Source organism: Lutzomyia longipalpis, chromosome 3 (assembly GCF_024334085.1).
Source record: "Lutzomyia longipalpis isolate SR_M1_2022 chromosome 3, ASM2433408v1".
Lineage (NCBI taxonomy): Eukaryota > Metazoa > Arthropoda > Insecta > Diptera > Psychodidae > Lutzomyia > Lutzomyia longipalpis.
In genome coordinates this window covers 21,058,891-21,086,768 of record NC_074709.1, presented here as the reverse complement: position 1 = coordinate 21,086,768, position 27,878 = coordinate 21,058,891, and the positions used below count along the sequence as shown (strand labels likewise).

The following is a 27,878-nucleotide window of genomic DNA, read 5'->3' as shown; positions in this document are numbered from 1 at the left end:
ATGAGAAGCATGATGTGACAAGTGCTGACGCAGCTGACGCGGAGTCAGAAGAAAAATTTTTTTGCAATTTGCTATTTTGCAAAATTGGGCGTGAAAAATAGAGGAAAAGCGTGCAAGTGCAGTGTGGGTGGGTGCATGAGTTTGTGAGGAAAGTGCTTGGTGAGAAAATTCCCACAGTGTGGTGGTGTTTGGGGGCTGTGGAAGAGGTCAAAGAGTGAGGTGACACACAACAGGTCCTCCTGCAAATGGATAAAAAGCATGTCCGGCAGTGAGTTGTGAGAGGACCATGGCGGAGTCACTTGTAACAGACTGGATTGCTGACTACACGTCCCTCGAGGACCCATCGGAGATCCGGACATTTGCTGCCCAGCATGAGCATAACCACGAAATTGCCAGCGCCCTGTTTACCATCCTCAATGAGAGGCACAAATATTCTGACGTAAGTCTGTGTCCTGCTGTGTGCAGGAAGTATCTCTTCCCATCCCTGAGAGAAACTCTATTGTAGTAGCCAATGAGTCACACTACAAATTGCCCGTAAATTGTCTTATCTTACTTAATCACTTTATGCTCTAATTCCTCTTTCCGACTCTTTCGAGACCTTTTCACAAAATTTAAACATTTCTGGGGAATTCTCTAAGAGATCTTCAGCGAAATCTTCAAATTAAGGATCATCTTGAACAAGTCTTGAGATTTGGAATTTATTGAAATCTCTCTTTCAAACATTCTTGATTAAGATTCTTGAAAAAGAAGATTCTTTTAGAATTTCCAGAGAGATGTTTTTTTTCTCACAGAGCTCTTCCAACCATGATGAGCTCACAGCTCAAGGCTATCCAAGGCCTTTTTGCTAATCACCTAATCCCAGCAATACGTTGAAATTAGTAGAGCCCCCGCGATGAGGTAATTGGCTACACCTGGGTGTTATTATATGCATTGCTGGCAATTTTTTAACATCGAAAAACCCAATGAGGATGCAATAAAAACACAAATTTCCGTTCAATAAATCATTAAAATGCAAAAAATTTTAAATTTTTGGTATTTTTTGTATTAATAACGAGCCCCCAATCACGTGTGGGCAAATTTCATTTGAAGCTAAAATAGAATCACAGTTAAGAAGCAGGAAAAATATGAAATTTTCACGAAAAAGTAACGAATTTGTATGGGAAAAGTTTAGGAAATGAGTAAGAGGTGTTGGGAATGGAAAGATTCAAATATAAGATTATTTCAATAACTTTCCTAGCGCAATAGAATTAATTATTTAAATATTTAGCCCAATTTTATCACGATCGGCCCAGCCGTTTCGGAGGAGTTCATTTGCCACAAACAGACAGACAGACTTCCTTTTAAATTTAAACAGCTGTATTTATTTAATTTCTGGGTTTTTTATGAAGAATTTTCGGTTAAAGGAGGAAAATTGTCAGACGGAACTAAAAATATATTTATTTTAATGACTCTCATAAATTTCACAAAAAGAATTCTTTTGGAGGACTTTAAAAGAACTCCCAGAAAGAGATTTTTTTTAATAAAAGAACTCAGTGTTCGAAAAATTTTTTAGAGGTCTTATAGAGATTTATTAATTTTTAAAAAATAATAAATTAAAAAGAGTGATCAGTTTTATTAGATTTTATGAAAATTAGTTAATAAAGTATTAAGTTGAAGGTTTAGTAAATTTCTGGATCGTCCTGTTGCATTTTTTTAATAAAGGATAAAAATCCTTGGAGAAAGCTATTTGTATTGCATTATTACGTTTTCTTTTATTAAATAGTTTAATTGGTTAAATTGCATCAATTCTGAGGCAAAAGTTGTGGGTTCAAATCTCATAATAGACTATTAGGTACTTATACTTACTTTTTTAACATCGAACATTCTTTTTTTTTTCAATAAAAAAAATTTAAATTGAAAGAATTTTAAAACAAACTTAATGTAATTTAAGTTTTAAAAATGAGATTTTCTGTACTTAAAAAATCGATTAAATAAAATCAAAATAACAATTTTTAAATAAAAAAAAATTAAGTTTTTCTATGAATTTTTAAAGAATGCTCTCTATGTCTCACGTAAAGCTCATTCGAATGCATCTCAGTATAATGAGAAAATCAATAAATATGATTATCCTATATAAAAAAATGTAAGGATAGTGCATGATATGACCTTTCGCTTTTTTTGCATTAGAAAACCAATAAATCGTTTTTTTTCTAAGAGATTCTCCTAAAAATTCTTCTGTTTTCTCTTCAAAACAACCGAGAACTTTAAGAAAAAAATTCAAAGTAATTTAAAAGAAAATTCTTTTATTCATTGCAGCTATTGCATTCAATTTGCAATCAATTCTACAGCTTTTACAAATCAAATGAGACGGAATTGCGGCGATTTACATTGCAATTCGTACCGATACTCATTTACAATTACCTGAATGCCGTGTCGCAGGGCGACAAGAAGAGTTGCCGCAGCATCGAGATGCTCCTCATTGTCATTTACAACATTGAGATAAGCAATGAGGATGGGCAGCCGCGTGTTGTGTCATTCCGTATGCCAGTATTAGCCCAGGCGTCCATCTACCACGAGGAGAAGAGTCTCCATGCGACGGATTTGCGACGATGGGAGGAGAATTGCAATAGGGACGTAGCGTGGGGTCCAATGCCCGAGGTGGAGCACCTCAATGCACAGAATAGGCTGAAAGTCATGACGGCGCTCATGTTTGTCTACAATCAGCAGTTGAGTCAGATTCAGAAGCCCGCCCTGTATCATCTGTGTCGGACGGCAACGCAGCTCGTCAATCAGGGCTTCACGCGCATTGGGTCGGGTCACAGGGCAAACTGTGGGCCCACAGATCCCAATGCGGGAATGGCCAGTAGACCCCTTCCGCGTATTCCGGTGTCTGCGTCCTTTCTCCTCGAGCTCCTGCAGGCCGTCTATTTTGCCATGTTCAATGAATTCGCCTCCGTGGCCATCCAAACCATCGACGACATTCACAATCGAGCCTGCTACGAGATGTTCCCGGAGACAATTCTAGTCACAAATGCCGTCAGAAATTCATTACATGTCAATCCATCCGGTAAGTTTGAATCTTCAGTTCTTTTTTTCTTTTTTTTTACGAATGCAACAATGATCTCAATATAGCGACTTTATCAATCTCTCTATCAGGTGTGTAATGAAAAAAAAAAAACATTTATTCGTTTCTTATCAATTTTTTCTTGTAAATTTCGAATTTAAATGAATTTCTTATCAAAAGCCGCCCTTTGCGTATCGTCTGACATGCCGAGAGATTGTCAATAAATCCAATAATATTTGATTAAGTTGAGAAACGTTGCCTTCAATGTTTCATTTCAAAGTGCAAAAGAACTCACAGGGTGTGGTGATTGAAATGTAAATTGAAAGTCTTTATTTATTTCAGTTTTATTTTTCGTATTGGATTAGTTAATATTTAATTTAATGGATTTTGTTGGAAGTAAAACGAAATTTAAAATGTCAAAGAGAAATTGAAAATGGATAGAAACGATTGATATTTAAATTGTTTCATCAAATTCGAACACAGCTCGAAAACAGCTTGATCGATTTTGAAAATAATTTGATCCATTGAGCACAATTTAAGTCTCAAATAGTCTTACAAATATTTAGCGTATTGCAAATTTAAAGTGATCGTTAGAGGGCCTAAAATAAAAAAAATAAACAAAATTTTCGAATAATTTTCGATGAATATCTCGAAAACGACATTTTTAATTTTCTAACAATTTTGATATCTTATAGCAGATTTTAAGCTTTTTAAGCAAAAATATATTTAAAACAAATTTTGTCGTTATTTTGGATTTATGACCTTCTAAAGTTGATAGGTCATATCTCAAGTTCTACAAGTCCAATTTTAATTAAATTGAGTGCGAATGAAATGTAAAGAAATCTAAAAAATATCTAGAACAGCGCAGTCATGAGAAAAAACCGCAAGAGGCTCTGAAATCCAAAATTAAAATTTCGAAAATTTCTTACACGAATTTTTCGAAAATGACATTATTAATTTTTTTTCAAATATTTGTAAGTTTTTTTTCTTATTTTTAAGCCCTGAGGAAGGACTTAAAAATTCCGAAACGTTGGATTTTAATAAAATTTAATTGACCGAGCTTGAGACTGAAAATTCGACTTTTAAGAAGAATTTTCATAATTCTTAACATTTCCCCCTCTTCCCTATAATTTAAAATAAAATAAAAGACTTGAAAATAATTCGAAATTGCAATCTTATCGCGATTTAATAAATAAATAGTTTGCAAAGCAATTACCACACCCTGTCAATTCAAAGTCTGATAAGTGTTCACGTGAAAAGCCATCCGTGTGAAAAGCGTGTGGATTTTCCTGGGAAAGTCTTTGGCGAAAGTAATCCGCTTAATTGGATGAAAACCTACATTTTCGCATCATTAAAGTGTTTACATGAAAATTCATCAGCAATGTCCCTTTAATCAATTATCGTCCTTTTTTTCTACCTTCCTTCCTTCTCGCCATACAATGTCCTTCATATTATGCCAATATTTTCTCACCGATTTTTTTTTGTCTGTTGTTCTTCTCCTCCTCCGCACATTCCCACAAAAAAGGTCAACCCAGCGATGGTCCGATGGGAATTAGCGTAGCGCTGACACCATCAACAACCACCGTGACTGTGTCCAAGAGTATGATAACAAATGCTTCGTTTAGAGCAAAGAAACTTCCAGGTAAGTCATTTCTGGTGATGGCTCATTGAATTTCACATTGCGCGCGATGAACAAAAAGGAGATAGAGAAAAAAAATTATTGACTTCACGACAAAAGAAAATATGTCCAAAATATTTGTTTCCTTAAGCCATTTTCTCGTCCTTTGTTGCGTTGTACATAAATGTGTGTGTTTTTGTGTGTTTTTCACTGAATTCTTTTCCACATAATTACATTTGTATATAGCACATGTTTGGGACAAGTGTGCTGATGTGTGGAAAAAATTCTTATAGCTGTTTTATTGCATGATTTTCCGTTTTTGTTCTTATTAGAATGCATTTTTCCACATCTGTTTTGCATTTTTCTTCTCTTGTGGGTTTTACAAAAAAGCATTTTCTTTTCTTATGCGCAGGTAGTGGGCCATAGAAATGCATAAATATTATGTAAAGGTCCTACAGGAAGGAATCTTAATTTGCTCACTATTTTCCTGCATGCTGATATGTTTGTATGATGAAAATTATGTATAATTTTAGATCGCCATTAACAAAATCTATCATGAGCCTCAAATTCTTTATTTTTTTGCGAATAATTTGCAAAAGAAAATCTCAACAAAAGAAATCGAAACTCTCGCTTTTAGTGAATCTCTTTTGATTTATAATCTTATTTTATACTTGAAATAGAGTTTATTGTGCTTCACACTGTAATTATATTTAACTCAAGAAATAATTAAGAAAAAAGTTATCAGACAAATGCAATTTAAAATAAGAATTGGCTTTTGGTGATGACACGACGACGACCATTGAGGAATCAATTTTTAGAAGAAAAAAAGCGAACCTGGAAAAACAAGTGAAGATAAACGAAGGAATGAAGAAAATTCTTATTTTCATGCGTAAGATATTCACATTAAAATGATTTTCTACTTGGATAAATGTCACGTTGTCGTGGCACTTTTTCTGCTAAAATGCTGCTGCTGGCTTTTAAAGAAAATAATCACATACACCCACCCACTTTCCTCCACCTTCCCGGAGATCATCACACAATATATGCCACGCTGTCTTTTCCTCCTTTTGCGTCTCTTCACGCAACTAAATTAGCTCTTTCTCTTTTTCTCAGTTATATACTTGACAATTCAATTGTTGCTGGTAAATGAACATTTGAGCGCTTAAGCCTTCACAAATCACATTTTTTTTATTCTTTACAATTTCCTTTCGTTTCTTTCAAATGATTACAGTTTGTGGCAAAAAGGAGCAGAAATAGGATCAAAGAGAATTTTTTTAACACATCTTTTTTTTATAATTAAAGTTTAATTACAATTAACGAACGTGAATAATTGTTTAGCTTAAATCTTTATTGTAAATATTCTAGTTAAATGCGTTAAAGCCTTTAAAAATTTGATATTAAAAGAATAATTACAAGATGAATAACTCTTAAAAGAAAATTGATTTAAATAACATAAGTAATAAATCAAAAGGCTCTTTGACAGAATATTTGTTATTTTTTTTTTACTGATGTTTTGAATAAAATTAAAATTTAAAAGAAATTTAACAGAATCGAACGTAATAAAATAAACAAAATGACAATAAAAATGTAGGTACTATAAGAATCTAAACAGGAAGATAATTAGCTTAGCGCACAAGAGGACTTGCTTTTCATGCAAATTGCCCCGGTTCGAATCAAGGTCTAGGCAGACTAATTTTTTTATATTTCAAGATTTTTTTAAAACAGTTTTAGGCTTGTTCTAATAAAGTATTAATTTTAAGCTAGATTCGTATAAGGAACAATAATTTTCCGACCATTTAAATCAGCCTAATTCATCAAGTAAAAAGGGAAATATTTCTGTAGATAAAAACAATAATAATTCTAATTTTTGCGGCTATTTTTGTCAGGTGTTAGCTACTGTCAAAACTTTGAAAAAGTCTGAAAGCATAAAAAAAACATTTTTAAAAATTTTTTACAAAAATGATGGTTATATTGCCACTTACTGTATTCCTTATTTTTTTAAGTTTTAAATTATTTTAGGAATTGCAAAAGATTTTTTCGCAGTAATACATTCACTTTTTGATACAATCACAAAATACAAGAATTTTTTTTTGCGCCACAACAAAATGCGTTAGAATTTTTGTGCAGTTGCTGCTGCATTCGTAAAAATCGCTGCTCTATCTCTATTCTAATATTTTATTGATGTTTCTTTTTCTTTTTATCTTTTTAAAAAGCCAAATAAAAGTATTTTTGACAAAAAGTACGACCACACATACACGAAAACACGACACACAAAACACACACAGGAAACTTAATAAAAACTAAATAAAAATGATTTTTAAAGAGCAACATTGAAGACTAATTTAGGGGTGAAAATTAAGAGAAGAAAATTAATAAGAAATGAGCTGTGAAAATTTGAAAATTGTGAATTTACATTGCGAATCGTCCGTACGATTCCCAATTTTCCGTATATGTAGATGATCTCGAGATGGTGGAGGATTTAATGGTGGCACCGTGTCAGCCAACACGAGGATTTCAGCCAACACAGCCACAAGGTGACAATGTGCCTTATGATGCGAATGCAAGTCCAAAGGGAATGCGAAAGGCATCGACGAAATTGTGGAGAAATTGGGGATGGAAGTATAGTCCGAGTGGTGGGAAGTCCATGAGTATTGAGGAGGAGCCTGAATCACCGAAGAAATCCGCCTCATCGTCACGTCACTCAAGCCCAAAGGATTCCCCGTCGAGAACACGCAATGGCTCACCGAGTGCATCACCAATACGTCGCAAGAAGACCCCATCGCCGAGGGATTCACCCACGAGACGTGCAGAAATTCGGGCAAGTGCGGGGGCACGTCTGTACCAAGCCATTGAGGATAGAAATCAACTTTTTGATGACTCTGGGGATGAAATGCAAGCTCTCATTGATTCGGTGCACAATCTCAAGCACACTGTACGCCCTGCAAGTGTACACGTTGGTCAATCCAATAGTGGATTACTCAAGTAGCCAATATATTCTACGACGCAACCCAGACGAGACAAGAGACGTAACATAATAAAAAAAAACAAGAAGCTAAAATGCAGTAAAAAGTATAACAGACACGAGACATGAGAGAGGGAGACAGAATAAATCTCCGGAGATGAATTTTCTCCAAAGTCATCAGTGTGCAATTAGTGGAGAATGACGAGGTGGAAAAGTGTTGGGAGGGAGCGGTATTATATAGTGCTAAAATACTCTGCGACATTGCTTTAACACCGACAACAACAAATTAATTTAGTTTTAACCCCCGACAATTCGCTGAATTTTGACTGCCCACCGTGTGTCGGAAATTGGGGATCTTTCGCACACACACATATCTCTAAAACAATTTAGCCGCCCTCATCGTATTGTCTCATAAACTACGCAGAGATTTCCCCACAGAGTCTCTCAGTTTTATTGTTTAAAACTTGCACCATCATCTGGGTGATGAAAATATTTAGTTTACTGTACTAGGGGAGGATGGGGTAAAGTGACGACGTCATTGTGAACAAAAGTCATTTAATTAGTGATGAACTAAAATAACAAAATTTACGGTTTAACTACGTCACAAAGTCATTGTAAAAATCGATTCTTACTAATTCATTAGACTTTAATACAAGGGCTCTTCACTCTACTAGTGTTCATTTGTGCAACAGCCGAAAATTGGTCAAATTTTACATTTTTTCCGGTTTTACTTCTCTGAGAAGTCCTACGCTAGATAGAAATGAAAATCGTCCTATCCGCCCAAACGAATATTTGCGTCATTAAAATATTAACTTTTGGACTAGTGATGGTTTTGTTTTGGATCATGGTTAGTAAAAAGAATTTTTAAAGTTCGATAATTTACGAAGAATTGATCTAAAGTTCAAAGAATCTTTTAATAACGCAAAAATTGATCGAGCTGCATGAGAAACTTTTCATTAATCCTTTGAGGACCCGGAATTTTAACAAAGGAAAACTATTCGGATTGGAAAAGTTTTAAAATTAAACAGAAAGCTTTCCATGAGGATACTTTTTCCTTTATTTTAGAATAGGGTTCGTAGAGGAACAAATTAAAGAGAAAGAACTTTTTCTTTTTAACACACTGACGACGGGTAAAATACTTCCCAAAGGTTTTTTACACGACATGTAACAATTAGTCACTGGCGTCCAGAAATGTTACCCGGTGGGACCATGGTGTTCTTATGTTCTTCGCACGTTATCAGAAAATATTTATTTGACACAATATTCAGTTATGTGTAACACAAATTTTTTTTTAATATAAAATTATCGCAAAGAAAACACAATTTAGTTTTCAAAAATCTTTGGACATATTTGGCATTTTTTCTCATGCCAACATAACCGCACTTTTATATTCATGTGGAAAAAAGTCAGATTTATGGGATAATTTCAGTGAAAATCTCTCAGACGAGTTTCCTTTTTGCTATTAAACATTGTGAAGAATTTTTTTTATCACAAAAATTAAATTGAGGTTATGTAAGAGGAAAATTTTCTTTTCGTAAAATATATAACCTAAATCACCTGATGATAACGTCAACAAGCAGGTTGACTTTTTTATTCTAAAAATTCTGAAAACTTCATAATACATGTATTGGCTCAGAACAGAAGGCCGTGACTTTTGGTTGACGTCTTCGCGAAGCAACTTTTTGGAAGCGACTTTTTTGCGAAGACATAACCTCAAAGCAACTTTTTTTGTGCAAAAAAGTGAGAAATACGGGGAAAAATGCATTGCAGTGCCCCCGGAGGGCTTCCCGTATGCTCTTGATGCACTTTCAGATGAAAATTCGCACAATTCTTTTTTTTTGTCACAAAAATCTTTCGAGGCAACTTTTTTGGCACTTGGAGGAAACTTTTTGGAAGCGACTTTTTTGAGGAAACATTTTTGAGGAAACTTTTTGGAAGCGACTTTTTTGAGGAAACATTTTTGAGGAAACTTTTTGGAAGCGACTTTTTTGAGGAAACATTTTTGAGGAAACTTTTTGGAAGCGACTTTTTTGAGGAAACATTTTTGAGGAACCTTTTTGGAAGCGACTTTTTTGAGGAAACATATCCTCAAAGCAACTTTTTTTTGTGCAAAAAAAAATTGAAAAATGTGGGAAAAACTGCATTGCAGTGCCCCCGGAGGGCTTCCCGTATGCCCCTAAAGTCAATTTCCACCCGAAAATTCGCACAGGAACTTGAAGGAAGTCATATTTGCAATTTCGTAAAACATTTTTATACACTCAGATTTTGGCCCAAAGATAACACAAGGAAAAGCCGGGTGATGAAAAGGAAGTTTCTAAGATCCCTTAGAAACTTCCTGGTGCAATTGGCAGTCATCCTGCTGAAATTCCAGGCCCTTATGGTACTTTCCGGGCACACATCATACCGTTCCGGAAAGAAAAAAAGTGTATTAAAAAGTGTACGAACTTCAAGTTCCTGTGCGAATTTTCGGGTGGAAATTGACTTTAGGGGCATACGGGAAGCCCTCCGGGGGCACTGCAATGCAGTTTTTCCCACATTTTTCAATTTTTTTTGCACAAAAAAAAGTTGCTTTGAGGATATGTTTCCTCAAAAAAGTCGCTTCCAAAAAGTTTCCTCAAAAATGTTTCCTCAAAAAAGTCGCTTTACATGTATTTGTGACAGTGTGATTTAAAAAAATCTAGAATATTCTAAATTCTTAGTGGCTCAGAACAGAAGGCCGTGTCTTTTGGTTGACGTCTTCGCGAAGCAACTTTTTGGAAGCGACTTTTTTGCGAAGACATAACCTCAAAGCAACTTTTTTTTGTGCAAAAAAGTGAGAAATACGGGGAAAAATGCATTGCAGTGCCCCCGGAGGGCTTCCCGTATGCTCTTGATGCATTTTTCAGGTGAAAATTCGCACAATTCTTTTTTTTGTCACAAAAATCTTTCGAAGCAACTTTTTTGGCACTTGGAGGCAACTTTTTGGAAGCGACTTTTTTGAGGAAACTTTTTGGAAGCGACTTTTTTGAGGAAACATTTTTGAGGAAACTTTTTGGAAGCGACTTTTTTGAGGAAACATTTTTGAGGAAACTTTTTGGAAGCGACTTTTTTGAGGAAACATTTTTGAGGAAACTTTTTGGAAGCGACTTTTTTGAGGAAACATATCCTCAAAGCAACTTTTTTTTGTGCAAAAAAAATTGAAAAATGTGGGAAAAACTGCATTGCAGTGCCCCCGGAGGGCTTCCCGTATGCCCCTAAAGTCAATTTCCACCCGAAAATTCGCACAGGAACTTGAGGGAAGTCATATTTGCAATTTCGTAAAACATTTTTATACACTCAGATTTTGGCCCAAAGATAACACAAGGAAAAGCCGGGTGATGAAAAGGAAGTTCCTAAGATCCCTTAGAAACTTCCTGGTGCAATTGGCAGTCATCCTGCTGAAATTCCAGGCCCTTATGGTACTTTCCGGGCACACATCATACCGTTCCGGAAAGAAAAAAAGTGTATTAAAAAGTGTACGAACTTCAAGTTCCTGTGCGAATTTTCGGGTGGAAATTGACTTTAGGGGCATACGGGAAGCCCTCCGGGGGCACTGCAATGCAGTTTTTCCCACATTTTTCAATTTTTTTTGCACAAAAAAAAGTTGCTTTGAGGATATGTTTCCTCAAAAAAGTCGCTTCCAAAAAGTTTCCTCAAAAATGTTTCCTCAAAAAAGTCGCTTCCAAAAAGTTTCCTCAAAAATGTTTCCTCAAAAAAGTCGCTTCCAAAAAGTTGCCTCCAAGTGCCAAAAAAGTTGCCTCGAAAGATTTTTGTGACAAAAAAAAGAATTGTGCGAATTTTCACCTGAAAAATGCATCAAGAGCATACGGGAAGCCCTCCGGGGGCACTGCAATGCATTTTTCCTCGTATTTCTCACTTTTTTGCATAAAAAAAAAGTTGCTTTGAGGTTATGTCTTCGCAAAAAAGTCGCTTCCAAAAAGTTGCTTCGCGAAGACGTCAACCAAAAGTCACGGCCTTCTGTTCTGAGCCAGTCTGTTATTTCTATTTCCTTCATAGGATAATAATATCCAGAATTATCATTATCTAGAATATTCTAGATAATTCCTTTTTCTTGTCACAACTAATTTGAAATCTTTTAAATGCTGATTTCAAATCATTTCATAAATTTAATAAATAATAGATTTATTAATCATATATGAACACCTTACGAGTCAGCAATCAAAATTGGCTGAAAAAATGTTGGAGAAGTTTTCCTACCGGGTAAATATCAAACGCAAAAAGAGTGGCAAATTGTTACAGCGTACAGAATTGAGAACTGTCAGTGGACGCCGATGTGCGTCAAGCCGTCCAGGATGTGTTAATACTCTGAAATTATATTTCATGGAATGAAAATAAACCTACGCCCTAAATATGCTACTTTCACAATTAATCTCAATAAAGTGATCAATTGAATGACTAGACTTTTTGACTAATTTATTCGGAGCACGAGAGCAGATAAACAATCAATTAAGCATGTGGAAATGTCTTAATATGAGCCTTAAAGGCTCAACCAGAGCTTCACTTAAAAAAACGTGTTTTAAGGATTAAAAAGAATATCCAGCGAACATCAGATTTCACAAACCAGAAAACATAGAAGAAATATTTTCGACTTTTACACAAAGAGAAAAATTGCAGATTAGTAGAGTGAAGGCCCCTATAGTATAATCACGTTGATTTAACCCTTGGAATGCGGAGCGGGGTCGTTGAACGACCCCAGCGCTATATTTCGTGTTATATCTCCATAAATATAAAAGATACCATTCCCATCTTTTGGAAATAAGTTCCTTGGTTATCTGAGGAGGTTGTGTAAAAATTTCAGCTCAATCCGACCACCACAAGAAAAGTTATTAAGGAAAATGTAGAAGAAGGGAATTCAAAAATTGGTGTAACGGTCATGCTGCGGAAAATTTTTTAGAGCATAAACAACATAAAACATAATTAGAAGCATGTAAATGTGCAAAACAATAAAGAATATTCGAGAAATATTGCCATTTATCACGTTGCGGGAAGTTAGGGGAATGTGGGGAAGAGTGAAAAAAAAATTGCAGTTTCTTGACAAATTTCTCAAAAAGAAATTGTGAAAAATGATTGAAAAATGTTTTTCCCTAATATCTCCTTCTAAGTATTTTAGGGCGGCCAATTTGTGGTGCAGGGTGCAAGAGGACTATATAAGGAATCTATAGGCACTAACCCGACAACTCCAGGTTGTATAGTTTGGGAGAAAATTGGCCTTCTTTTTGGGGTCGTTCAACGACCCCACCTTCGCATTCTACGTAACTACCAAGGCCTCCGCATTCCAAAGGTTAAACAATATTACATTGGTACCTATTGACTTCATTGGATGCATTATGTTCTCTTAATACTCTTAAAAGTCTATTGAGTTATGTCCTGATCCAATGAGAAAAAGGATCAGCCTTTCAATACATATTTTTTGAATAATCTATGTTATTTCTTTTTTAGGTAATTTTCGGTTCTAACTCGGAAAATCTTGCTTGATTTTCAGCTCTTTGAAAATCTTTTTTTTTTAATTTTTTCCCAATTTAACTAAATTTTAAGACAAATTAATAATAAAAATTAAATCATAGAATTAAAATTTATTAAAATTAATTGAGAGAATATTCCGGAAGATTTTCTTTTAAAAATCTCGCGAAATTGTTGAACGATTCGAATCATTAAAAAAAGTAGAAATTCTTTTTATCACACAAAGAAACAAAATGATTTTTTATATCATTCTAATCCTTTGTTTATCCTTTGGCCTAAATAAATTTATTAAAGTAATTATACAAAATTCCTTTCAAAATATTAATTCTTATTGTTTCTTGTTAGGAAAAGTTTTACAACAAAACATATCTTTATGTGCCATTAAAATTCCTTTTGTGCGAATTATAGAGATTAAAGTTAAAATTTTGATGCCAAATTACTAAAATGACCTGATTTTGTGTTAGCAAATAATCACCCCCGCAAAAATGTTTACGTGCCATGAATAGGGGTGAGATGTTTTGACGCAAGACACGTGGGAAATATTGAAGAGAATTTCTACTTAATTTGCCACTGAACGGAACAATATTGAGGGATTTTGTGGAGAACTTTGGGAAGTTTCCGATTCAATGAATATGAGAGACGCGCTTTAATGAAATCCTTTTTTTTTTTTTAAATTTACACCCACAAAAAGTGCTTTGTTTTTGCCATAAATACGTAAGAGAAAAAAATTGGGGATATTTGTTTTATTTTATTATAGAGTTTATGAATTATATAGGTAGATATTACAATAAAAATTAGATTTTAAGTTGTGCGCGTTATGCGTTTGTGTTCGATAAATTTAAATAAATTGTATATAAACGATACAATATAATGAAGATAGATAAAATATTAAACAATATGCACAAAATTTTTTAAAGACTTTGAAGAAAAAAAATTAACGATAACCCATCAAGATATTTATTATAAAAATTAATACCTAAACTCAATTAAAAATAATCTCGTATAAATTATACAAAAATATTCTAGACACGTATCAAAAATTGAATATTATTTTAAAAATTTTAGTAAGTTATTCGTTTTGGTTAAGGTTCAAACAGCATTATTATACAAAAGATACTAAATATTATAAATTACTGATAAGTTTTTTTTTATTAGAATCTCGTCTAAATTGAATTTCATTTTAGGATCATGTCCAGAATAGTTTTTCAATGTGTCTAGGATATTTACTATATACCTATATCAAAATCTTCTGATTTATTAAATTCTATCACTAAAATAAATTCACAATTTACTATGGAATGGTACTTAATGTAAATAAAAGTTTAACCTTTCTGTTTGATAAAGCATGAAAAGGTAATTTACAAAAAAAACAGAGACTTTTTTTTTCTTACTTTTCATTATTAAAAAAGAGTTTTTTTCATTAAAGTTTTCATTGTTAATAAAAATTTAGATCAATGAATTTTTAGTGAATATCACGTTTTTCTTTATTTTTTGGACATTCAGTGCGTTTTAACACGCAAAAGGACAATAGTGAGCATGAAAATGTAATTGATTTTGAATACTTGTACAAAATTTCATGTCTTTTTTCTATAGAAATTCAATTTGTATTTAATCCGTGGAAATAGTGAGTGAATGCATGATGTTTTTGTTGCTTCTTCCTTTACAATGAACTGGTGAGTGTGCCAATTGTGAGTGCGTGATGATTTTTTTCTTGTTCAATTCATCCTAACACGGAGATTGTTTTAGGAAATTGATTTATTCTTTTTATTTATTTGATTGATTTCACTTAAATATCTGAAATTGAAAAAAAAAACATCGTTTTTGATCTAAAAAAATGAATACAAATCAAACCTTACTGAGATTTGAACCGAAGGCTTTATGCGCCATTGTCCCAATGGCTACCGATTGTGCCATTTAGTTAACATTTTAATCACATGTTGCTCTCTCGCATTAATTATAATTTTTCTCGGAGAATTTTCAATCATATTTAATTTGTTTTAAAACTATTTTTAAAACTTTCCTCGGTGTGAAAAAAAAGTGAAAAGAAAAAAATCAGAAACATTTCCTTAGTTGATAGGCTTGACATGCAATGAATGGATGACACTGCAAGTTAATCGATATAAATTCAATAAAGCCTTGTCACATCCAAGACGATAGTCAACCCACTTATAGAGGAGAAGTTTACATAGTGGGTGGAATTTATTGAATGAATGAAAAAAGTCTAGAGTGACTAGAGCACCTGATGAGTGCTTAAAGTGGATGTGCAAAAAAAATTATTCTCAGTGACGTTTTTAGTTTATGTGTTGATGATGATTGGTAGGATATGTGAGGACTTTGTGTGAATGTGATGAAATGACTTTGTCACTGACCTGACTATATCAAAATGAATAATTGACTTGTTGATTTACCTGCTGGTGGTGTCCTTTTACAAAATAATCACACAACCACATTTCTCTGTGGATTCTCCCCAAACATCAAATTAAAACGAGAGAAATGTCCTCCACAAATTTGTACGAAATTTCCTACCAAGTTTAGGAAATTCTCTGAATTCCATCTTCTTCAAATTGCCACAATCTTTGCACAAATTAGTTCAAAATAATTTCACGAATTTAGCATTTAATGCTGACCTCAAGCACAAATTAATTTGCCCCAGTTGTGCATTCTACACATCATTCTATGTGAATGCAATAACGTACATATGTAGGAATAAATTATATATTATACAACATATTTTAGAGAAACTAAATTCTCTATTACTCCCCAATATTTTATAGTTTGAAGGACTTGAAGTTTGAGTTGAGAGTCTCTGACAGTCTGGATAGATTAATTTGTTTCTGTGCATTTCAGAAAATTTAATATTTCACAAATAAATTAGTTATAAGTTGCAATTTGAGAAATTTTCATGAAAAGTTTATTTTTCAATGTTTGAAATGAAACTAGATGATGAACTATTGAGAAAATTTCAAGGAAATTAAAAAAAAAACTATACTCGTTTTTATATCCTCTATGAATTTTAGTGTTATTTAGTGCATTTAGGAGAACTGATGTATTGTATTGATTTTAGCACAGATATTGGGTCGTATTCTGCGACCAAGAAATCATTAAAATTCTTGTAATTACACAACAACTTTCAAAGATTTCAAAGATTTTTTGGTCGATTAATAGGACCGATTCTAAGATTTTTTTTTTGAAATTTCTGTGATGTAAAACTTCAAAATAAGTAAATGTAAAGACCGTAAATTCAAAAATCAGCCCCAAAAATACTAAACTTCACCGCAAATGTACTAAAATTAAGCCTACAAAGTAGTAAAATCAGCCCCAAAAAATACTAAATTCAACCTCAAAAAGTACTAAAGTCATGATTAAGGAGTATACTTAATTTAAGCTAAAAAAATACAATACTAAAGCTTAAAAGTACTAAATTTAAACCTAAAAACACTTAATTTAAGACTAAAAGGTCCTAATTTTAAAGCCGAAAATAGTTATTCGATTTTTTAAAATCTTTAAACGTATTTTAAGCTCTAAAAGCTTCACAATAATTCATTTTCTTCAAAAAGCAACATGTAACACCTACCATAAACGCTAATACCTTAAAGACTTAAAGAGTCCTGTCTGTTTGAAATTTTTCCACAATTTTTTTTTGTAAATTCCCCCAGACAATGTTGCCCTTGATATTAATAAAGGACATGAGAAATGTGGTAGAATTTTTATTAATTCCCTATGTATGGGTACTCCACAAAATCTCGGCATTTAGCAAAAAGAGAAAAGTGAAAAAAAAAGATGATTAAATCCTTGAAACATAAAAGAAAAATTTCAGTCAATTTTCACAGCTGTAAATGTCAAAGTTCACGTACAAAGAATATTTTTTTACTTTCATAAAATGTGCTGAGAGACGTTCTCTGCGTGCTCCACTTGTGGAGAGAAGACATTACCCTACTTGCCTGAAGGAGTTTTTCAATTGATGTGCATTTGATTGAATGTTTTTGTCATTAAATTTAATATTGTTCATTAAAATTATATACTCCTATATCGAAGAATTGCATTTTACAGCCACAAATGGCTTGCATCGAGTTAATTCAGCAAGAGTGCGAATTGATGTTATTGCACCCCTTAGGGGTGCGCATCTCTACTTCAATTGAAGGGGGTTTGCAAAGGGGTTGGGTGGGGGTTTGTGGTGAAGTTGAGTATGTCCTGTATGTGCAAAACGTTGAACTGGGTTTGTCCCAATTAATTTATATGTGATTGCATATATATTTTTTGTACATATCGTACATTTGACATACTTTCTCCAACTCTCAGTTCCCTTATTATTTGATTGTTGCATCATGTTGGATTGGACGGTGTGGCTGCGGTGCTTCGTTTTAGGTCATATGTGGGTCAATAAATTGAGTGATTAGAACTCACCTACTTTTTACACATCGTTTGACAGTGATATGACTTACCCAGTTTGCCCTTCGATTGGGATGTTTTTTTTTAAACATTGGGGGTGTGCCTGTGACGTTATCTCTGGTTCAATGGCATCCCCACATATTCTCACATGCAGACTGAATATTTTTTATGATCAAAAGTGAGTTATCGTGATAATTTTTTTTAAATTAAATAATTTATTTATTTGAAAAATCGATGGATTTTTGAGGATATTTTTTAAGCAGTTCCTGGAAATTATTTTAAAATAAATAAATATAGAGCTGAATCCTTGAAATCGTTGAAATTTCAAAAGGATTTCTTAGTCGTTGCATACGTCTTATAATTCAGAAGAGCTTCCCTAAAAGGCCGTGTGTTAGTTTTTTCTTTTATTTTAAGGACTCATCTAAAGATTTAGAAAGATATAATGCTTTAATGGATTTAATGGAACTTTATTGGCCTCAGTCTTCCCTATTTAAGAACTTTTTTTTTATAATTTATGGGAAGATTTAGGACTTGTGGGATTTTTTTAAACAAATTAGGTAAAAGATTTGCAGCTTTTTCCAAGTAGATTTGCAAGATTTTCTTTGACAGGATTCTCAAAAAAAGCTTTAAAAAAATAAATCTTTTTAAAAAAAAAGTGTTTAAATTTTTTTTTTGATTCTAAGTTTTTATGGATTCGCGTAAATAAAACTTTTTTTTAATAAAAGTTCTTAATTTGTTGAAAAATTAATTTTTCTCTATTAAATAATCTTTCAGAGAGAGAAAGACTTATGCTAATAATCTTATTGAATAACTCAACGTGTAAAATACAACCAACAAACACAAATTTTATCGATATGCCGACAAAAGTTTTAGATGAAATATCCGACTTCGTCCCAAGCGCTGCAGGGATTTCTGATTTAATGTATACAACTCGTGTGTTCCGGTGAAAAAAAAGTCAATTTGTTGTTGCAAATGAGGTCATTTTGGCCCACTATGGAGCTTTGGAAGCTTACTAAAGTATGCGTAGTGTGTGAAGAGTGGATCAGGTGAGTGGATGGATGAGCTACACGTGTTGATGGTTCAATAAATTCTCCCAGGGAAATGAGTTTGTTGCAAAAAAAAATCATGCTTTTCACATGCGTGTGTCAAGGGAATTGTTGGTTGTGGACAAATGAATGCAAAAGAATGTAATATTTTATTAGAATTAGAATAAAAATGAGAAAATTATGCTTTTCTAGGAAATGATGAATTGTTAGACTTTTTAAATGCAATTCATTGAGGAATGGTATGAGATTTTTTATCTTTTGCTGCAATTTTTTTTTTTTTACAAAGAGTTTGTTTTGTTTTTTTTTTGTACATTTTTTTTGTGAAAATGGTGGTAGGATATGGATGAGGAAAAAAGACATTTGTTAAAAAAATTATTTTAAAAAATTGTGGCGTGGGACAGAAAGAAGAGACAAAGAGAAAAAACGTGTAAGGAATGGAACAAAAAATTATTTTGCAGACGATATACCAATTCAGGCACCAAAGGAGGAGGGTGGTGGTGTGGTACAGGCCAATGTGGGTCTCCTAAGTATCACAGAAGAATCACCCGAGGGTGAGCAACAGCTGACGCGTGGCGCAGCAACACGAAGTAGCAATCCCAAAAGTCACAAAGTTCCTTTTGCGGCGGGCTTCAAGAAGCTCAAGGAGAAGGCGAAGGAGAAGGAAGCAGGAACGGAGAGTGCCAGTAAGAATAATGGTACAGTGGAGGGGAAGGATGTAGGACAGGCGGTGTCGAAGAAGTCCGCACTGAAGGAGAAGATTGCCAGTGCACGGAATGCATCATTCCACATGGTGCAGTTTGGTGATAGCGCCGATGGGGATAAGAGCCCGAATTTGGTTACGAGGACAAAAAGCCTCGCGGGTGATGTTGGGAATGGTCCAGTGGATGGGATGCTGACAAATGGTGGTATTAGTGATGTGAAGACTCCGCAGGATACACTCGCAAGCGATAGTCTCGAGAATACAGAATCTGTGGATTCTGGCACAGATATGACCATTGCTTCCTCAGCAGCAACCTCCATTGAGGCCAAAATTCAAATAAGTCAAGTCTAAAAGCAAGCAAAAAAAAAATTAATTAAACCTTGCCACATCCTATGCCCAATTTATGATTTATTCAAAAATGCATTATTTCCCGGGAAAAAGAAACTGGCAAAATTTTCTTCCAGATAAACGAATAACAATGAAAAATGCAATGCAAGTGATTAATGGTTTTTAATGGAAAAGATTAAATTTTAAAAATTTCATGTTTATTGGTGAGAATTAAAAATTATTTTTTTTAATTGGCGTTTTAATTGGATATAAGGAGTATATTGCAACTACTAAAATATAGTAGAGAAGTGACAACTTGCGCCATCTAGAAGCATAAAAAGGTTCATCAACTATGACTTAAATTTAAAAAAAAATGTTTTAATTACTTTTTTGGAATTTGTTTTGATTCTTGCACCCTCTGTGAGTAAAATATTTGAAAAGTAATTTTTATTCTGATGTAGTACTGATTCCGACTAAAAAAATAATTCTTTTTACTTTATGGTAATTTCTAAATATTCAAGAAACAATTTTTTTGTACCTTATCATCTTTATATTTTAAATTTTTCTAACAATTATACAGAATAATATTCTTTAAATCTAGATGGCGCTACGGGGCGTTTTTCTATATTTTGCCACACAATGTTTAAAGGTCTAAAACTTAAAGCGATTGATTTTATGAAATTAAAGTGAAAATAAATAAATCTGCGTGTGATTTAAATTCAAATTTTGCGTGGAAAAAAATGAATTATTTCCATTATTGAATGGAAATGTCTATCAAAGGCTAAACGCTACGGCAATAAAATTATTTTCCCAAAATGAACTTTATATATCAGATTGACAATGAAAAAAGCAATTCATGCAATGAAAATAGACGAATAAATTTAGCAGAACGGTGTGAAGAAGTAGATAAAATGAGAAAATTTATTGGTATTTGTAACCTGTTGAATATTTATCCTTCACCATCCATCTCTTAATGACAAAGTGCGGTGTGTTTTGAAAGTAAAAGCGCGGAGGTAATTAATTTAAGGGAGGATAAAACGTAAACGGTTGTTAAACAATTTTGCCAGGATTAATTGATGATCTTACATCCCCCCACTTCAGTGTCTTTACTCATCTTCAGCAAGAAAAAAAAAACAAACGAAGGTTGTCCGTTGAGAGTCCTTTTTTCGGTGTTTTATCTCTTTCACCTCTACCCTCCTTGTTCCTTCATTGTAATAATAAATTTTTGTGTATATAAAAAAAGGAAAACATCCCATTATGTCAATGTGGTGCATTTCATTATAATAGGAGGTAGATTTTTTTTTGATGTACGAGGTGGGAAAATTCTCTCAAGGAAGTGAGAATTTTCCTACAAAAAAATCCCACCATTTGTGTGTAATATTTGTCCCTTCTGGGGTAACGAGGAGAGGACTTCTAACGATTTGAATTATTAAAATAATATACGGAGGATAAAATGTGATTTTCATTGTAGTCTGGCTGATTCCTGACATCTATCGGTGTTCATTAGGATGGAAAAAAATCCTTGGCATTACTCATTTTTTGTTAAATCTACATCCCGGATGTGTCTCAAAGTATCACTGTTCATTAGTTTTTTTTCCTCTCAGTGTAATCTTTAGTAGGGTGTCCATAATTTCTCCCAAAAATTCACTGAAACGCAGAATTTATTTGAAAATAACCGAACTAAATTATCGAGCGTCGGCTGAAGAAATCGGGCAAACAGTTTTTAATGTTTCATCGATAATTTTCGCGTAGTGTTCGTTCAATTGACGTTTGGATTCGCTATTTTTCGTCAATTTATCGATTATTCGACTGTCTTTACCTCTTTCATCAGGTCTGGAAAAGCATAAAAGAATAAAAAAAAAATTAAATTGTTTTATAAAATTTCACCCAAAAGAATAAATTAATTTTCAAAGAATTTATTTTATAATTTCTTCTCTATTGTTCGGTTATTTTCGTATATTTGCGTATTTCACCCCTTTATACAGATTCTTGTTCCTTGAGAATTAATAAAAAATTCCTTTACATAAATAAATATCCCCTTCATGATAATTAAAATAATTAGCCATTTATGTAGTTACATGGATATTATTACAAAATAATATTTTATTACCTAATAGATTTAAATCATCTTTTTTCAGATTAATTTCAGAAATTATGTGAGAGAATTTTCATTCGACATTTTATAATTTGTAAATAAATTTAAATTTAATATAAAGTAACTATTGCATAGGAAATCTTGTTCATTTTATGAGCAATTAGTTGCATCACGTTGACAATAATTATGACGAGAAGGTAGTTACCAAACTATTAAATCCGAATATGATACATTTTAATAATAAATGTTGTATAGAATTCTGCAGAATATTATGGAAATGATGTTATGAGTTACAGTGGTGCCTCGGATTGTGACTGTTTTTGCTTAGCGAGTTTCTGATAAACTGTGAAATAATATTCAAAGAATTGTTTTGATAATAAAAAACTGAAATAGAATTGAATTATTTCTTAATTATGATTGAAATTTATTAAAATATTTAGCACAATTTTTTTTTTAAAAACTGAGAAAATTTTCTTCAAATGAATTTTTCAAACCTGTTTAAAAGATCGATAGAAAGTTTTGAAACTTTTAGTTGAATTCGATTAACCAGTTAAAGCTGATTTATTCTAACAAACCTGATTATTTTGGTTCATTAATAAATGGTTCTAGCAGAATAATAAAAAGAAGAAAATCCATAAATAATCTAATCTGAGGCACAACTGTATTAATATTCATAATTAGTATTATTCAATTAATTTGTAAATAATAATTGGAAAATAAATCAATTTTCGAAATTTCTTCCCCAAACCACGATTAGTTTTAACAAAGGTTTAAATTTTGAATTAGTTATGTAATTAATAGAAAATTAAATTAGAAATATATATTTTAAAAGAAAGTGTGATTAGAAGCTCAAATTTATTTGTCTCAATTCGGCAATTTACTTATGATTTTTTATTCTAAATTCAATTTAATTAATATTAAATTTGAAACATTGTATACCTACTAAATATACATACATAAACTAGATTTCGATACTACAGTCTTTTCTATGATGATCCATAAATCCTCAGAAATCCCAACATATCCTCCAAGGGAACTTTTTGTAATAGTAAGTTTAATATTTATTAGCATTTTGAGTCTTCAAGTTTAATGAAAATTATTAGTTTTTTCTTATAAAATTAAAAAAAAAATAAGACTTTTGTTAAGATCTTTATTAAACAGGCCTATTACAAAATTTTCCCGTTTTTTACTCCCCTAAATCTACATAGAGATTCTGACATTATTAAACTAAGGTCTTGTGTTATTTTAAAATAAAAAAAATCTTTATAGCTAGAACTTTCATTAATTTTCTTTTAAGATACATCTTAAAGAATATCAACAAAAAGTCCCATTTTTTTAAATAAATTTTTCTTTGCATGCAAAAAAGAGAAAACGTACCTAATAAAAAATATTTTAATAAAAATGAAGGCATTAGCAGATCTAATTTGCTTTCGATTTTTTTTCTTTTATTTTAATACAAGAATTTTTTGAGTCTATCTAGCGACGTTTCGGTAAATCTATTGTCTTCTGCAGCTTCTTTTGAAATAATTTGAAAATAATTTTGAGAACGAAGAGAGAAAGTAAGTTAATAAACAATTTTTCTGACCAATCTGCAAAAAAAATCTCAACCCATCAAATTAAAAAAAAAATACCATCGAAATCTTGAACAAAAAAATGTATTAAAAAAAGAATATAAATGTTGTACCAATAAATGTGGATATTAAAGCATATTAAATAGATGAAAAAAAGTAAATAAATTCAAAATAATATCAATGTTGATCTGTGATTTTTGTGTTCGCATGGCAAATGATTATTCAGCAAAAATATTTACTCAATTTGAAAGATTAAACGATTTTTGGAGAAGAATTTCCACAGAAAACAATTTTTCAATCAATTAATTATTCTTATATAATCCAGTAAAAAAAACATTGAGCGTATTTTATTTATTTAAAAATATATACCTACATTTTATCTTTGCTCGCATGTATAACTTTATAGTTTTATTGAAGAAAAAATAATCCAAAGGAATACAAATAGAATGGAGATTGATGAAATGAGAAATAAAAAAAAAACACTGAGAGACAAATTTTGAGACAGAAAATTGATATTGTTGATACTAAAAAAAATCCGACAGTGTATGTAATATTGTGTATATAATAGGAATGATGAGATAAAAATATATAATAATGGTTATATGGTTATTATGAAGACATACTCATTGTGCTTTTAACCTGTGTTAGTTCTCTGACTTCAGTTGATAATTCCTCTGAAATCCAACGATGAAAATCCTCCGTATAGCAGTTTATCTACTCTGAAATGGGTGCTTAAAGTTAAGTCAAAGTGGAGTATTTGTACTCATTGATTTTCCCATAGAAGCATTCCACGTGTAAACTTTATGCTTATTCCTCTTTCCGAAGTTTTGGCCAAGTTCTAAAGGTGAATCCCTAATTCCAATTGAATTTCCATGAAAGTGGCAAAGGATTTAAACTCCCCTACATGTTATGTTTTATAGCATTCTGGTTAGGAAAAGTTATTTCTTTGGATTGGTGGGTGTGTAGATGAATTTTCATTTATTTTCTTTATTTTCTTCGAATGCTGTAAATAGGATTCTAATTTAAAATTTCTTTTGAAGTCAATAAAACTTTTGATATAGATTTTAGAGTATTAAAATATCCTGAATTTTCTAAAAAGAAATAATATCTCAAAATCGGATTTGTAAATTTTTAATCCTTTCCATCATTCTTTGGAGTGTTTTTCCCATAAATGTCTCATGGTACCTACCTACCTATATAGGGGAGGGCGGGGCTAATAAAGTCACTTAAGGGTTTAGAAAAAGTCTAAAATATCATATTTCCTAGCTAGATAGAACAAAATGATCTGAGAAAGAGTTGTAGGGCAGTAAATTTCCTAAAGAAATGAGCTAAACATTTCGCTTTATCTGTTTGGGAAATATGATATTTTGAGCTTTTTCTAAACCCTTAAGTGACTTTTTTAACCCCGCTCTCCCCTATTCTTTTTTTTTTTTTTAGGTTTTTCCAAGAAAAACATTTATTTCAATCAATTGAGTACTTTAGTAGACAAAAACAAAAAGAACCAACAAAATTTTATTCATCTCCAAGGAGAAAGTTTTAGCAATTATGGGAATCTCGTCTTTGTTCATTTGGCCTGTGTGTCGGACGGAAAATGCCGGTAATCGCCAATTTTCCGCTTCCTTATGTCCCTCTCAATTACAACATAGAAAAGTCACCTAATTAATGCGGTGGGCAACCTATTGAAGTTGTGTAGCAACGAGACGCAATTTCACATAGAGATTCTCCACTATAGTTACGAGTACTAATTAACGAAAAGAGAGGCTACTAAGTAAGAGAGGAAAAAAGACTTATTTTGGGGGGACTTTTTTTTATCTTCTTTCACAACTTGTGTGAAGGAGTTTATTATTTTTTGTATGAGAAAATCCAGCATTAGAATTAAAAAATAATAAGAAATCGTCAAAGAAAGTTCTAATCTTCAAATGAAATTAGTTTGGAATAGCTTCTGAAATTTGCTTAAAGTTCAATATCACAATTTGCCGGAAAATAAGCACAATGACGTCATCATTGTATTTTTTTGTCTCTTTTAATGCATGAAGCATTCATTCTAATGCTTCATTGTTCGTTGAAGATTTTTGAAAAGGTATTTTTATTGTTTATGCTTTAAAAGATACAGGAAAAACACAATTGTGACGTCATTGTTTACATTATTGGGAAAATCTTTGCTGGCTTATCGCAGCTGGCTCAAGTAGAAAAGGAGAAGTCTTGGCGAATTCTTGTTTTCCTTTAGATTCTCTGCAAAACTAGACCTGTCTTGATTGTTTCTTCGAATTAGGGGTTTCCCCAAATAGGACAGATAACATCCTTTTAATTTACATATTTTTAGGTATTGATTAGCCTCCTTCTTAATATTCTATTTGTTTGATCACTCAACATATCTGCCTCTTGTGCATAAATTCTCGACTTGAATTACCTGAGACAAAAAAGCAAGAAAGGTAAAGGAAACATCCTTTTCTGTCTTCCAACAAACTTTAAACATTACTGAACGAAGCTGAGCTTCCTGGAGCATATAAATAAGCAAAAGAAGAGCGATAAAAATTTAATAAAGCAACAGATTGGTCCTTTGGGGATGAAAATTAGTGCCTATTTGCAATTATTTGGTATTTTTCTGTGTGATTTTCTTGTATGCGGGGAGGACAACCGGATTCTCGGATGAAATGCGCAAAATGACGATATTTAAATTCCAAGCTTCGTTGGAATCATTCTTCCTTTTTTTGGCTTTTATTAAATTTTCACTCTCCTGAATCAATATTGCCTTTTATCGTTTCCAAAATGAGACACTCTCCCTACGTTTTCCAGCATAAATTTTCCGAATTGGCAAAAGGGGGTCAATGAGTTTTGCAAACATAACATTTAATTTTTGTCAAATTCATAGACTAAGAGGGTGAGTTCCCCATGGAAAACATCAGGAGTGTTGGATACATTAAATCTACGCGTAAAATTCTTGCACGTTCCGACCAGGCAGGATGTGAGGCTTTGCACCTACACATGAAAGATTGTAGGAGTATTAATTTTGTCTCCATTAATTGCGCCACCATAAATCCTTTTTGCTTATAATTAGAACAAATGTCTTGTGGTGGGTTTCATGCGAAGATAAGTCGTGTCTATTTCAAGATGTGCATCCAATTTAGGGACAAATCTTCTGCTCATTTTGAGATTATGTGTGGTGCACATGTATCTAACCTCTGTTACTATTAATTGCCATCTCATGCGAAATGTCCCCATTCCCTTCCTCCACAAAATTTCTTGAGAGTAGCACGCGATTCCTCTTACAACAAACTTCCATCTCTCAAGTTAATCGTATTGATTCCGGTGCTTTTGCTCCATTTTGACCTCATAACAATCAATTTGTCGTGTAACGATGATGAGATTCTTCCAACAACTATGGCCATTGACTTTCTGCTGCGTTATACAAGAATCCAAAGGGCCAATTGTATGTAGTTAAGTCCATATATGGCCATTTAAAGCTCTTGACTTTGATATGGAACAGAAAATATACACAAAGCTTTCCAGCTCCAATAAAAAAAGCTGCGTAAAGGGAGATATCCTTTAGCCAATGTTGAGCGGAGTTGCACGTATACAATACGACTCTTGGCAGTACTTGACGAATAAAGGTAAATTTGCGGGGAGAGAGAGAGGAATTATAAAAGCTCCATCGTAAAGAGTACGCGCTATCAAACCAAGTTTCTTGACCTTTTTCACCTGTTTAATGATTAATTTTTCCCGTCATTTGGAAGAGGAGAAAAAGGATGTGGGAATTTCTTTGAGCTCCATCGAATTATTAATTAAATAAGGTTATGGAATTATAATTGATTTTAGGCGTTTGGTTGAAGATTTCTCTTAATTGGATTCTGTTAACCCTAATAAAAATGTGCTTGGTACTTGTGAAGGAACAAACCAAGAAGGAGAATCTTATTAAGAATTTATTAACATGGATTTATATTGCTAACGTTTAGTCGTTTTGGGGGGCTAATAATTAATATAGGTTTTTTTTTTGTCAACAATGACATAGCCAAAGAGAGAGTGTTCAGGTAGTTAAGGTTTTCCTTCATGGATTTTTTTTTAAATTTATCATCTTTTAATTTATAGGTATCAGGCTACGCTCCTATTTATCAAGATTTCACATATTATCGGACAGATTTTTTTCTTATTTGCTTTCTGTGCGATTCTTTTACGATTTCCTTTCTTTTTTCGTTAAATGAAAACAATTTACCACCTCTTAAACATTTAATTTTAAATCATTCTAATGGTTTTAAAATTTATTTATGGTCACAAAGTTTTTCACAAACCCCTTATCCCAAAAATTTTCTCACCAAGCCTGAAAAACCCGCCTTCGAACAAGCATGGACCACACTATGTACGTACAGTGGCCATTAAAACCTAGAGAGGCCAAAGTTTAATTAAACCCTTGAGAGGTCATTGGCCTAGGCTCCTTTCAGAATTTTATTCTTACAACTCTATATCCAAACAAAAGTTCTTTAGCTGTGCGTGGAGAAAGTTCTTGCGAGAGATGTTGCGTGATTTTTTTCTTTTCCATCACGCGAGACAAAAGCATGAAAATGTAAAGGAAGAAAACAAAGAGTCAACGACGGAAGAAGTTGGATTGTTTGGGGTATGGCAAATTAGCATGA

At 32.6% G+C, this 27,878-nt stretch overlaps 1 protein-coding gene across 3 annotated transcripts; it reads left to right on the top strand.

Moving 5' to 3' along the window:
* LOC129792618 (hyccin) lies at positions 1-23,859 on the top strand. 3 transcript variants are annotated; one of them, XM_055831856.1, is made up of 4 exons: positions 1-439; positions 2,296-3,046; positions 4,569-4,685; positions 19,016-19,835. In XM_055831856.1, exons 1-4 carry the CDS (start codon positions 287-289, stop codon positions 19,606-19,608), a joined length of 1,614 nt encoding a protein of 537 aa, XP_055687831.1. In that variant the 5' UTR covers positions 1-286; the 3' UTR covers positions 19,609-19,835. The 3 variants fall into 3 exon arrangements, with proteins under 3 accessions (XP_055687831.1, XP_055687833.1, XP_055687832.1); XM_055831858.1 differs by lacking the exon at positions 19,016-19,835 and adding an exon at positions 21,056-23,859 and having other exon boundaries at positions 38-439; XM_055831857.1 differs by lacking the exon at positions 19,016-19,835 and adding an exon at positions 7,118-9,269 and having other exon boundaries at positions 38-439.
* Positions 23,860-27,878: the final 4,019 nt, after the last annotated feature.